The sequence below is a fragment of the Patella vulgata genome, chromosome 2, assembly GCF_932274485.2.
Source record: "Patella vulgata chromosome 2, xgPatVulg1.2, whole genome shotgun sequence".
Taxonomy (NCBI): Eukaryota; Metazoa; Mollusca; class Gastropoda; family Patellidae; genus Patella; species Patella vulgata.
In genome coordinates this window covers 34,358,591-34,372,612 of record NC_065880.2, presented here as the reverse complement: position 1 = coordinate 34,372,612, position 14,022 = coordinate 34,358,591, and the positions used below count along the sequence as shown (strand labels likewise).

Genomic DNA, 14,022 nt, shown 5'->3' with positions numbered 1-14,022 from the left:
GACGTTTACTTTGGTCCTGTCGCACACTGTTCGGTCAGAAAAGGGTCAAACGCAAAGGGCCCGTGTCCGAAAGGAAGTCAATGGGCGTGGTCAATGTGAAAGTTCGTGGTGACCTCCACTAGTCACCTTTAATCATCCGTGACCTTGACTTTGACCTTGAGTCCAAACTTCCCATCCATCTCGGGCCCTTTTCGTTTATGCTTGCCGTGACCCTATTTCTTACTGTATTATCAAAGTTAATGCTTGAGGTCAAAGCAGAGACAACGTCTTTCAGAAAAGTTAAAAAGGTCAAGGTCATGTTACAGAAAACTAAAACTAAACTCGGACTTTTCAAAGTCAGTTTTGGGACATTTGACCTTGACTTACGACCTTGACCTCGTAACCATTTTCGAAGGCTATCAACTTGGCTTGAATCATGGGCGTTTAATTTGGTCCTGTCGCACACTGCTCGGTCAGAAAACGGTCAAACGCAGAGGGGCCCGTGCCCGAAAGGAAGTCAATAGGCGTGGTCAATGTGAAAGTTCGTGGTGACCTCCACTAGTCACCTTTAACCATCCGTGACCTCGACTTCGACCTTGAGTCCAAACTTCCCATCCATCTCGGGCCCTTTTCGTTTATGCTTGCCGTGACCCTATTTCTTACTGTATTATCAAAGTTAATGCTTGAGGTGAAAGCAGAGACAACGTCCTTCAGAAAAGATAAATGGGTCAAAGTCATAGGTCAAGGTCATGTTACAGAAAACTGAACTCAAACTTTTCAAAGTCAGTTTTGGGACATTTGACCTTGACTTACGACCTTGATCCCATAACCATTTTCAAAGCCCATAATCTTGGCTTGAACTATCGACGTTTACCCTGGCCCTGTCGCACACTGCTCGGTCAGAAAACGGTCAAACGCAGAGGGGCCCGTGTCCGAAAGGAAGTCAAAGGGCGTGGTCAATGTGAAAGTTCGTGCTGACCTCCACTAGTCACCTTTAACCATCCGTGACCTTGACTTCGACCTTGAGTCCAAACTTCCCATCAATCTCGGGCCCTTTTCGTTTATGCTTGCCGTGACCCTATTTCTTACTGTATTATCAAAGTTAATGCTTGAGGTGAAAGCAAAGACAACGTCCCTCAGAAAAGATAATTGGGTCAAAGTCGTAGGTCAAGGTCATGTTATAGAAAACTGAACTCAAACTTTTCAAGGTCAGTTTTGGGACATTTGACCTTGACTTACGAGCTTGACCCGTAACCATTTTCAAAGCCCATCATCTTGGCTTGAACCATCGACGTTTACCCTGGCCCTGTCCCAAAAATGACTTTGAAAAGTTTGAGTTTAGTTTTCTGTAACATGACCTTGACCTACGACTTTGACCCAATTATCTTTTCTGAATGACGCCGTCTCTGCTTTCACCTCGAACATTAACTTTGATAATACAGTAAGAAATAAGGTCACGGCACGCATAAACGCAAAGGGCCCGAGATGGATGGGAAGTTCGGACACTAGGTCAGGTTCAAGGTCACGGATGGTTAACGGTGACTAGTGGAGGTCACCACGACCTTTCACATTGACCACGCCCATTGACTTCCTTTCGGACACGGCCCCTCTGCGTTTGACCCTTTTCTGACCGAGCAGTGTGTGACAGAACCAAGGTAAACGTCCATGATTCAAGCCAAGATGATAGCCTTCGAAAACGGTTACGGGGTCAAGGTCGTAAGTCAAGGTCAAATGTTCAAAAAATGACTTTGAAAAGTTTGAGTTTAGTTTTCTGTATTATGACCTTGACCTACGACTTTGACCCAATTATCTTTTCTGAAGGACGTCGTCTCTGCTTTCACCTCGAACATTAACTTTGAAAATACAGTAAGAAATAAGGCCACGGCAATCATAAACGCAAAGGCCCTGATATGGATGGGAAGTTAAGACTCAAGGTCAAAATCAAGGTCACGGCAATATTTACACCTAAAGGCCAATCCACTGATCAACACCAAATAGTATTTTATAGAACATGGTGGCTTCGCGCAAAAATTAAAGTATACGAAAATTATATTAATTTTTATGAACTGCAGAGATAGGCAGCTAGTGCAGTGTGTCGGTTTCCGTCTTAGTGTCTTGTTATTCGAGTCTAAATAGTAAACAAAGCAAATGGCGTCAAACAGATGAAGTTCTCTCTCGTTAGAAATTAAAAGGTCAGTAAAATAAAAAGTTATTGATCGATTCGGCTGAAATTTGGTGTGTGGTCATTGCTAGTCCCCCTTAACATCCTCTAATAATTTCAAGTTCCTACGACCACGGGAACTGGTAGAGGTACGAAAGTGCAATAGCGCCGGTCAGCTCTACTGTCATTAAGATTTAAAATACTTACCTCAATATTTAAATCTCAGCTCTAATCACTAAGTTTATCATTGTTGGAAATTATTTATTGGGCCTTGGATTATGTCACTAAAGTTGTACAAGCATCAAATATGTTTTATTAATATTATTATGGTGAATGTTTTATATTATAACAGCTCTAATCCAGAATTAAAAGATCAGTTAGAAGCTAGAGGTTTTGTATCTGATGTAACTGTTAAACGAAGAGAAGAGGCCTTGTTGGTAATATATAGAGTTTATTCCTTGTAACCCCAAGCTGAACGAAGTTAAGGGAGGGGTATTGAAATAGGATCCTTATTAAAAGATGCATTATGTAACAGCTAAATCTGCCCATAGCAGGTCTTTCTTTTGTCTTCAAATGCTAAATAAATTAATATTTAGACATTTATTCACATGAAAAGTCTGTAATCAACTCTCTAGAACATCAGATGGCCGAGATTTAAATAGGTTTGAACACCTGCAAGATTAAACCATCTAATGATAAAACAGATAATCAAGACTTGTCAAGTACGATAATAAAAGATCTATGCTACATCTTCAAGCAGTCATAACTCTGCCCAAAATAATGTAATTTGAATGAAATTTTGAATATATTCATTTTTCATTATCTATATTTGAACTATTGTAGCAAGAAAGCCAGCGCTTTATCTAAACGTTACATAATGCAACTTTAAGATAGTCTTGTTTGTGCATACCAAATAAAAACACTTACTGAGGAATATCAAAGATTGTTATTAGAACAAAAACTACCATGTGTGTACATTTTGGTAAAGACAAATAATATGTGTGTGTTTGAAAGCCAAATTGCATGCTAAACTTACTGTTGAGCCATAAGGTTTGTAACTAAAACAAAACCTTGGTTTATTATACAACTATTTTGTTATTTAAGAGTGAATTAGAACATATGAAATCAGAGCGAGCGAAGGCTGAAAAATTAATACAAGATATGGAAGAAGAGAGACATTCACGTTTGGAACAGATGAAACAAGAAGCACAAAAACATGTTGAGGTAATGACTTCTACTTTTATACTTTCATCTTACTGAAAAATATTTAGTAGATGACAAACCGTTATTAGTTTCTCTGAGAATGTTTTGAAGATAAACCTATATTTCAAGTTTCGTCAAAATTGGATAAGAATTGTGACCTGTAGAGTGTCCACAAATTGTGGATGGACGGACGTCCAGATGGACAGGGGCGACGAAAATATACGTCCACATGAAAATGTGGGCATATAAAATCTTTCTATTACAAAGTTAAATGAATTGAAATTTCATCGGTCTATGCTGTTCGGTCATGATAACATACCAACATATTTTATTGGTAGCCTAGCTGAAATCGACTTCAAGCCGGGATATTTTATCTAGTGTTGGTATTTCGAATTTGTATTCATAATCAAATGGTAAATAATTAATCTGAGTGCATATTACGCTTGTGTTAAGAATTAGTTCGCGAGAGAACCACAAAATGGCAGGAGTGGTGTCAGGCAAATTTGCCAAACTTTGCAGATTTGGTCATTGGGTACCCTGTATACCCCACATGAAATATGAGGGTCACCAACCTTGTAGTTAAGGAGAACCAGCTATGGTCATTTTAGAGTAAAAAAACAGCATCATTTTTTTTTTTTTAAATTTCCCTAGATTCAAATATTTAGTTTATACAATTTGCTGTTCCAAAATTTATCATCCTTCTTCTAGACCATGAGATTATATTGCCGAATTAATAAATATTGAAAATTATTCTAGAGAAATTAATTATATTTACCAAGAACAGCTCATTTGGAACTTACAGTAAATTAAGCTTTTCAAACTTCATTGTTTAAAAATTTTAATGGTGTAATTGTGAGATCAGTTTTCATGATTAGATACTTATTAGACAGATAGATAGATAGATAGATGATTAGATAGATAATAGATAGTAAAGTACAGCAATATTTTTTAATTTGAAATACTTACTGGTAATGAGTATTTGTAGTTTGATAATTGAACATTTTTTAATAGTGAATTATTTGATGAAAGTATATAATGCGTTTATGTTTATTTCTATTTCTATTATGGCTTGTTTTTACTGGAACTGGAACCCATGTTGATTTGGTTTCCAGTGCCCAGTTACACTTTTCAGTGTGTAAATAAAGCAGGTTTTTTTTCATCATTTTTATGAAAATTGTTATTTTTGGTGGAAAATTGAGATTATTTACAACTAATCGGGTCGGGTGCCTCCCAATTTTTTTCTTGATCTTAATACTATAGATCATTGCCTTTTCAGTCAGCATTCCAAAAAAATTCCATATACCCGCAGTGGGTGAGATATAGATAAAATAAAATGACATACCTAAATTGAGCTATTTTGGTACCTTGCAGCACTAAGTCCCTATACCATCAAACTCTCAGAATATATATTCACTAACCATATTTGCTACCCAATAAAGTTTCACTAGTTTCCGTAGTTTAGTTGTACCCTGTAATTAAAAAATGGCTTGAAAATGACGAATTTTTGGCTTTTTGGGGTTTTAAAATTTCCATTTTTTTTCTACGCTCTAAAAATGGTTTGATGGATCTAATATTGTGACAGTGGGGTTTGGAAGGGTTACCCATCATACATAAAAAAAACTTGTGAAAATCGGTCACCCTCCATGTGCCGGTCCCTGCATGGTTCTCTCACAAACGCATTCTTAAGTCGTGAGAAATTTGATATTTTAGCAAAAATGCAAATGATGCATTAAGCCTTCAAGTACTTTGTAATTCAGTTACTGGTATTGCGTCTTAACTGATTACAACTCATAACTGATAATTACTTATGTGAGATAGTGAACAAGAAATGATAAATCTATGTGTACTATTGTAGGAACGGGAGAAAGGTTTACAGAATGAAGTAGAGAGATTAAGAAAACAATTAGATTATCAATCATCATTATTAGAAAATAATCAACTAACAGTGCATCAATTACAGGTATTACTTTTATGTTTTATTGTTTACAATAATCAATTACAATAATTTATTATAGGTATATAACTTATATGTTTTATTGTTTACAATAAACAATTATAGATATAACCATTATGTTTTATTATTTACAATAAACAATTAAAGCTCCATCATTAGTCTCACTGGAAGCAACAGAAAGAAAGCACCCGTATTAACTTTTAGCAGGGGATATTAATTACTTATACCAAAATATGTTTTATTCTTGTACAGCAGTATGATAATTTTGTCAGGTGTATAATACAGTGATTTCTTTATACAGTCATCTACATCGGACTCAGACAGCACACAATATCCTTTTATTCACTTTGTCCTCAGGCCAGATGACTGGAGAATCAGAAGATTTGTATCTATTTCAATCAAATCATTACTAGATTTCAAAAGTTTACATATCAAACAAATCTATGATATCCATTTGAGCCATAAAAAGGTGTTTGGTGTTACTGTGGTTCAACCAAAGTAAATGACGATAATCCTATTTATTGATTACAAAATGATACATTTAGAACTGATGAAATTATAACAAACCTGGTCTAGTATGTAATTAGCATGTAATTCATTCACACAGAAACCAGAAAAACACAACTTGGCATGTATAGAAATTGCATTTAACTATGAATTTATCTATAATTAACACTTATTTTATAGGAACAATTAAATCGACTACAAAGTGACCAAGGCAGCTTATCTAATACAAGTACTCCAAGAAATACTAGTACACCAAGAAATACTAGTACACCAAGAAATACAAGTACACCCAGAAATATAAGTACACCCAGAAATTCCAGTACACCAAGAAATAGTGATGCTTCATCAATATCACAGAAAAGTAGTAAAGTTTGTTCATTACAATGAATGAATTATGCATGTAATAATCATTCTTATATTCTAAAGCAATATATACATTCAGTCATTATCAGTCATTATTTATTTAAGTATGTAAATATATACATGTTGTTAGAAATATCGAGTTAGTTGTGCCTGTAAGAAAGCATCAATTTCATTTTATTACATGTACTGTATGAAGAAGCATAATATTATAACATTTACATTGTATTGAATTTGCTATGAGAAAGTATAAATTTTATTTTATTACATGTATTTTATATTGATTTTACCATGAAAGAGCATAAAGTACTGTATGAAATAGCATAAACTACATATTATAACATTTATATTGTAATGTATTGAGTTAGCCGTGAAAAGGCATAAACTACATTTTATTACATGTACTGTATATTGAGTTAGCAGTAAGAAAGCATAAACTACATTTTATTACATTTACAGTGTATTGAGTTTGTTTTGACAGCATAAACTGAAATAATAGTAAACAATTTCAATTCATAAAATTATAGGAAAGGTTACCTTGTTTGATTTTAACGTTTATCTAACCTACTTGAGACAGGATGGGGTTTATAGTTCACTCAACACAAACTAGGTCATTTCGGGACTAACATATGGTACAATTTTATTGCAATAATTCACTTGGACATAGGGGGTCTCTATTAAATCTTTTGACCACCCAACCCCAATCGAATTAGCACAATATGATTTATATAGTCATATATGCGTAATAAATCAAAGATGATGATGTCACAATAAATATTTCTACTGTAAATAAAATATTAGATGATTTGATTAGCAGTGTTTACCAACATAGTCTTTCACTAGTTTTGTAAATCTTTTAGTATTGCCGAGCATAGTGTACTTATTCCCATGTAAATTGTTTTGGGTGTTTTTTAGTATTTAACAAATTTCTTTTTATACATATACTTTTTATTGAGGTGCACAAATTCAGATAATATCAAAATGTATATAGTCATAGAAAATATCACCATCATCAAAATCACAACCATCATCATCATCATCATCATCATCATTATTTATAAATCATTGTCCACAATTCATAATTACAAGATGTTATTTTCATATTATTAGATTAGTATCATTATACTTGTATTTTGTAATATATATATATTTGATGTGTTTTCTGTCACACACTTATTATAATATATCAGGAACATTCTTTGTAATTAAATATGCTGCTGAGGTTAGTGAGTCTTTAGTAAAACTGGTCATTTCCTCCAACCAACCCCCTTCATCTTGGATTGTTTCATTACACCAACCCCTTCATTTTAGGTTGTTTCATTCCGTCAACCACTTCATCCTGGGTGGTTTCATTATGCCAACCCCTTCATTTTAGATTGTTTCAACCACTTCATCCTGGGTGGTTTCATCACACCAAGCCCTTCATCATGGTGATTTCATCCCACCAACCACTCCATCAACCCCTTCATTATAGGTGGTTTCAACCCACCAACTTCTCCATCCTGGGTGGTTTCATCCCACGAACCACATCATCCCACCTATATTCTTGATATATTTGATCATGAACATGTATATGTTGATTTAGTTTAAGATGGCTTATAAATAACAGTGAATGATTTTAAACAAATATCTGCTACTTTTCAGTCTCTATGCTGAATATTGGACATTTAATTACATTTGCTGTAATCATATAAAGGCTTACAGTGGTATCTAATGATATGGAGTAATTAATCATTAACAATATACTTTTCTGAATTAATGTTTAAAGATACATTATGGGAGATAAGATAACGAGATGACAGTTCTCGCTATAATAGTTAAAAACTAGATAGTGTAACGGTAATTTGCTGAAAATTTCAGTCAAATTGATCCACTATGAGCCGAGAAAGAAGCGGGTGAAATTTTGGCATAGTCTCGGTCATCATTACTAAAATCATTAATATAAACAGCTTAGTCTCGATTATCCACTTTTATTGATTTAATTATCAACGGCCGTTAGCGGCATATAGGAATCTAATCCAGCCAACATCGAAGGCTAGCCTTGACATCAAGAGTTTATTATGGTCTGGATAAGTTAATTAATGTTTAATTGATAATTTAGATAACATTTCAGGCCTAAAGAAAGACTTTTAATAAGCAGATTTTGCTCTTGCATAATGCATGTTTAATAAAAGAGCTTTGATAATACCCATAAAACAACAATAATAATCAAATATAGACAGTTAAGTAGGATGAAACTACCTCAGCCTGAACGGGGTTTTGAGAGGAATTACCAGGACGTTCTATTTATGGCTCCATTTGGTGGGTACTACTGATTTATTTTCACCTGTAAAAGACAGACTAATTAAATTATAAAAAAGTGGTTTTGATTTTCAGCTATGTGTTTATCATATTCAAATTGATTTTAACTGGCAGCTTTAATGTAAAATTCTGTGGAAGATTCTTACAGATCTGATTTTGTTTGCTTTTGTAACCTATGCTACTAAACATGTGATATACCTATATTTTATTTGAGATTTGAAAATATTTTAATTTTGATATCTACATGATTTTAGACTACATTTTGATTGTTCAAAGCCATGTAACTACATGCGAAATTGGTAACTACATGAATACCCATTAAGATATAAATATTGCTTTGTTTAAATCCCAATATTTATATTTGAAATACTGTCTCGGCATGAATCGGCAGTTTGGAGATGTTGAAAAACTGCCATTTTGTCACTACAGTAATTTAAAGGAATATCACCATATAAGAATATTCAACATGTTTTTTATAGCTTTAATTTATATATATAATTTGAAGATAGATGACTTGTTCCCTAGCCCATTTGATGGTTATAGTGATGGTTGGTATTCAGTTTTGAAATCTGAATCATTTACCATTCTAATGATGGATCTCCGACCTTTCTATGAGGTATTTATCCATAACAATATATTTCTAATTTGTTAGCCTTGTGTATCTTCATTATTTGTAGAAAGATCTTGGTTACCTGCTAGCAAAAGAAAATATTTCATATATGATCTACGTGACAATAATTGTGTTCCATTTTTGTCAGTTTTGCCCAAGAAATACCAGGGTTTCAAGGCTGTTGAAAGAGTCATAGAAACTTAGAAAGTTGTTTTCCTACTACTGTGTTGAAATAATGTTCTGTCTAGGCTGCATTGCAAACATAAATATTCGACTGAAATGGTTTGCAGTTAAATGCAATGTGACAATCTATCTTCTCTTGGTGGTAGTAATATAGTGAAGTTTGGGGTAAATTATATATTGTTTACACATAGTGATTATTTATTATACATGTACCCATGATTTCATACTTCACAAATAAGTGCAATTGTTATACTAGATCTATTGTATTTTTTTATAAAAATGAAATTTATGTTAATATTATATATGCCAGTTTTTGTTTGTTTATTTGTTTTTAATGCAAATGTTTTGATGTAGTGGGATGGACATAAAGTCAATAGATTCTTTCTGCCCAAATTTAAAAAAAAATTATATTGAGTATGTTCCCATCACCGGGGCGTACAGGAACTTGTCACACTACTGACAATACCGGTAGATATAGGAAGAGGCAGGTACATGTACATGCATATGAGCTCATATAAAGTAAATGTACTTAATATGAGCTTTATTTGCCCAGGGGTATATTATCAACAATCTCTTTATTATAACTAAATTCTAAGAAATTTTATTAAATATCTACATATTTTTCTGTGCCTATTTACACAAAATTGTTTTCTATGAAATCCTGAATAAATTTATAGTTGATTTAGTTATCTTTTAGACATGAAGGGATCATTTAAGAATAGGGGACAAATTAAAAAAACAAACCTGTACTATAGCTAATTTAATATACTGAGACACAGTTAAAACCCACCTCTTATTTGACTGGAAGTGCTGGCTAGACATAATTAAGGCAGCTGAAATGTAATTGTCATGATTATAGGCTGAACATTTACCTACACAAGAAAATCAACAATAACCCACAGAGATCATATTGTTTCAATGGTATTTAGTAATTGAACTGGCATATACAGCTCACAATTCTATGGAATACATTTACTGCTTATATATTAAAGTGGTCTTATAAAAAATTAGATACAGATCTGAAAGTTTATCGCTATAATAATTAAAAAAAATGGATAATGTAATGGCAATATGCTGAAAATGTCCGTCAAATTACATCACCATGTGCCAAGAAAACCTAATTTTAATTACACTGTAGCCTCGATTGTCATTGTACCCTTGTAACGATCATTCTCCACTATCGTAGCAATACTGCTTCCGGTGGATTGGTACTCATGCCCTCTTGAATTAACGCAATGGTTTTGAGGTGTCAGCTGTGGCCTGTCCCCTTCCGTATAGGAGTTTCACTGACCCAGCGTTTTAAAAGCCACATTTTATTCGCAATGTCGGCACCATAAATCGTGAATATCAGTTTCGCCTTGTTAGTAGTGCAGGTCGGAAGGCCGGGCTAGGAACATCGTCTAGTTGTTCGGCTTGTACGGAAACCTGAGGTCATTACACAAGCATGTACGAAAAAGAATTTCCATTATTGCAAATTGCATGGCGTATGCTCGTCTTCAATAGGCCGGATGTAGCAGAAAAGTAGACCATTCAACCATATTTCAGTGCAGTCATGCATCAATTATTTGAGAAACTTTGAGATTGGTCGAATGACTAACAAGGATCGTGAACGTAAGATGGTTCTCAAATTTACATATTATAAATTTATAACGATTATATTGATTTCCCGCCAAAAAAACATTAATAAAATTGCGTGTGTAGGTGAAAGGCTCGCATTGGACAACGGCGACGGTACTGTAACTTTTGATAACATTGAAATGTTATTTTCAAAACTCCCGTCAATTAAATATTATTTTCAAAACTCCAGTCATTTAAATAGTGTCAATCTTTTATAAACAGCGCGGGTGACTTAGTTTCCGGTGGGCATCTGTTTCGTTTCCTGTCAATATATCCTGAAACTTACTGGGATAGACAAGCCGGGAATTATGCAGTCACCCGTTTTGATGTTTCATTGTAATTTTTCAACCACTTCAAAGTTATTTTATTTTGCTTGTCTCGTTAATAATACTACACCCAATGAATGCCCACATTGGTTTTTTTCTGGACATTGACAAAACGGATAACAATATATGTCAAAAAGTTGTGAAGAAGTGCAGTTTTCAAAAAAAAAAAAATAAAAAAATAAAACCCTGTCAATCATACATAAAAATGAGGTCACAGCCACACCTTGATAAAAGGTAAAAGAGTATACATGTAAGTATAAACAGGATGTTACAAATTCTGAGAAAATTATGGTGGCTGATACAGAGACGTGTTGGGACCTCCGAAGGCGGGTTAGTGGGGTTCCTGCCGAGTTTCATATTGATTCTGTTCGCTAATGAACGAGAAGAAGACGCTCTACGGTGTACCTAGTTTACTTAAAGGGGCTAAACCCGTAACTCAATATTTTCCATAATATTCGAAATTAAAAACACGAATTAGAATTCAATATGAGCCCATTTCAATCAATATTGATGTTGTTATCTTGCTGTGAAAATTTGAGATCCTAGCATCCAATATTTAATACACAATGAACATTTTAAAATTAGTACACGAGTTGTGTACACTATGGTTCCAGGTGCAATTTGCAATGAACAAAGAAAAATTATCCTACAAGTCAATGCGGAAGTACTTAGTAATGGGTGGTTCAAAAACGACAGAATAATAATTTTAAAAAAACAAAACAAAACAAAAAAAACAAAAACGTGTAGAATGGACAAAGCAGGCGGAAACGACTGCCGTTTAATTTGGACAATCCAAGTATTTCACCTATAAACATAATTGATTATAAATTACAATACGAATTTAAAAATTGAATATAAATCACTACATATACATTCATACTACATTAATATTAAAATATGTGCTTCTACTACCATTTTCGACTATTTTAAAGTTCCAAAGAATAGAGCCATACGCCCTTTAAAGCCTGACCAAGAAAGTTACTGGTGACAGAATAAATGTCAGTAGGGTTCGTGGTATAGGCCTACGGTTAGCGTATTAATCTTGGGTATCTTGTTGCAATTTCCTATTTTTATTTTCATTTTTCTCAATTCATTTAGCTAAATAAATAAAACTAAGTCAGATTAATTGATTCTGAATATTATGGACATATTAATCCGTCTGTGAAATTTATTCTGGAAACCATCCGTGGAAATTAGTCCCGGATTGAGCTTGCGCATGGGACCCTTGCATCAACAGTGAAAACGGACATATTCTGGCCATTGTCCATCACACACACACAAATGCAACTTTTCTGTCAGTATGGTTGGCAGATAGATTTATTTGGCACATCAGAACTATAATTTGGGTGGGGGGGGGGCTGTAACATTGGGACCAATGGCCTTAGCCTTGGTTGTCAGACTTGGTTCGGGTGTCCCGGAAGTGCTAGGGCCCCATCGACCCTATCATAATTTGATATATATATATATATTTTCAAAAAACCTTCTTCGTTTCTATTGTAATTTATAATGGCCTCCCGAGGAGAAAAATGATCTGTGGGTGGGTGAGGTGCAGGAATGGTGTATCAAACTATAGTTTCGTTTTAGCGTTATGTTAGTTATTCTTCACTGTGATAGGGGCCTAACGAAACCGGTTGGTCAGAGTGCCTCAATGACATCAATCTTCGTCTCCAGTAAAATTTATAATGACCTTAAACCAAGAAGAAAAATACACAGCCCGCCCCTGACAATTTCAATACGGGGCTAAATACGGAATTGTGATTATAAACGGTTTCAAACCAAAGCCCTGTATAGAGACAGTTACGACAACTCATTTACAAGCGCCATTTTGGGTCCCAACTATGACGCCATACAAACTATGACGTCATATAGCTTTACTTAACAAAACGTTTTATTTTATTTTTTTCTAGGTATAACGTTTTACGGGCTACAATTTATACTAAACAAATTGCAAAAGAAATCAATGCAGTTTGGTTCAATGATAAATATGTCAGACAAAATCATACTCAAAATCGGCTATGGCAAAATGACATAATTAACATAATACAATTTGACGTTCTTCAGGAATTATCGGAGAGCGATATCTCGTAATCAGTGTCTTTCAGTGGTGGAAGGATACATGATTTCTTTTTAAATTCCTCAAACAGAGTGGTTATGCAAGCAAAATGTGCTGAAAAATCGAACTTGACAAACACCATTTCATTTGGTGGCGCGCATTTCTTTCTAAATGACTGCCAAATTTGATAATATAATACCACTTAAAAAGAAAAAAAACCCAAAACATTAATTTAGGGCTGACCTTAAAAATATCTTTGTTTCACCAAACCCGACCCACAATCGAGGAGAAGGGTCGGTAGGTCGGTTTTTTTTTCAGATTTTTTTTTAAAGTCAGAGAAATCAATACAGAAAACTTATTAGCTGTATACTACAGATTCATTAATTTTGTTTAATGAATTTGGGGTCTGACGTAAAAAGTAACGAACTGAAAGTTTTTATTAAACTTAAGAGCTAATTTGACAGCTTAATAATTTTCCGGGTGGAAACATTCGTCTTCTTTATTGGCAAACAAATCAATGACATCGGGATTTTTCGTGATGCCCGACTCGCACACGATTAGCCACGAACTTGAAGTGTGAAACTCCTTCAACACGTATTTAACGATAGTGCGCGTTGTGCTTTCATTTTTCTCGAAAACGGATATTGAAAATATCGTCGTCATGTTTAAAACTACGCACCACAGACATAGAGGCAGAATTATTTCGTGGGAATGGACGTGTATTCGTCTGCAACCATTTTGTTGAGAAGCGACACCTATGACGCTTTC

General features: G+C 34.3%; 1 protein-coding gene across 1 annotated transcript in view; it reads left to right on the top strand.

Annotated features, from left to right (window-relative positions):
• Window positions 1-9,228, top strand: part of LOC126810585 (bifunctional serine/threonine-protein kinase/NEDD4-like E3 ubiquitin-protein ligase) — a 39,765-nt gene extending 30,537 nt beyond the window's left edge. The window contains exons 30-33 of the mRNA XM_050535732.2: window positions 2,493-2,577; window positions 3,245-3,364; window positions 5,199-5,303; window positions 5,985-9,228. Of these exons, the coding sequence (XP_050391689.1) occupies window positions 2,493-2,577; window positions 3,245-3,364; window positions 5,199-5,303; window positions 5,985-6,191 (517 nt within the window). The 3' untranslated portion in view covers window positions 6,192-9,228. The remainder of the gene's footprint in view (window positions 1-2,492; window positions 2,578-3,244; window positions 3,365-5,198; window positions 5,304-5,984) is intronic.
• The last annotated feature ends 4,794 nt before the right edge of the window (window positions 9,229-14,022 follow it).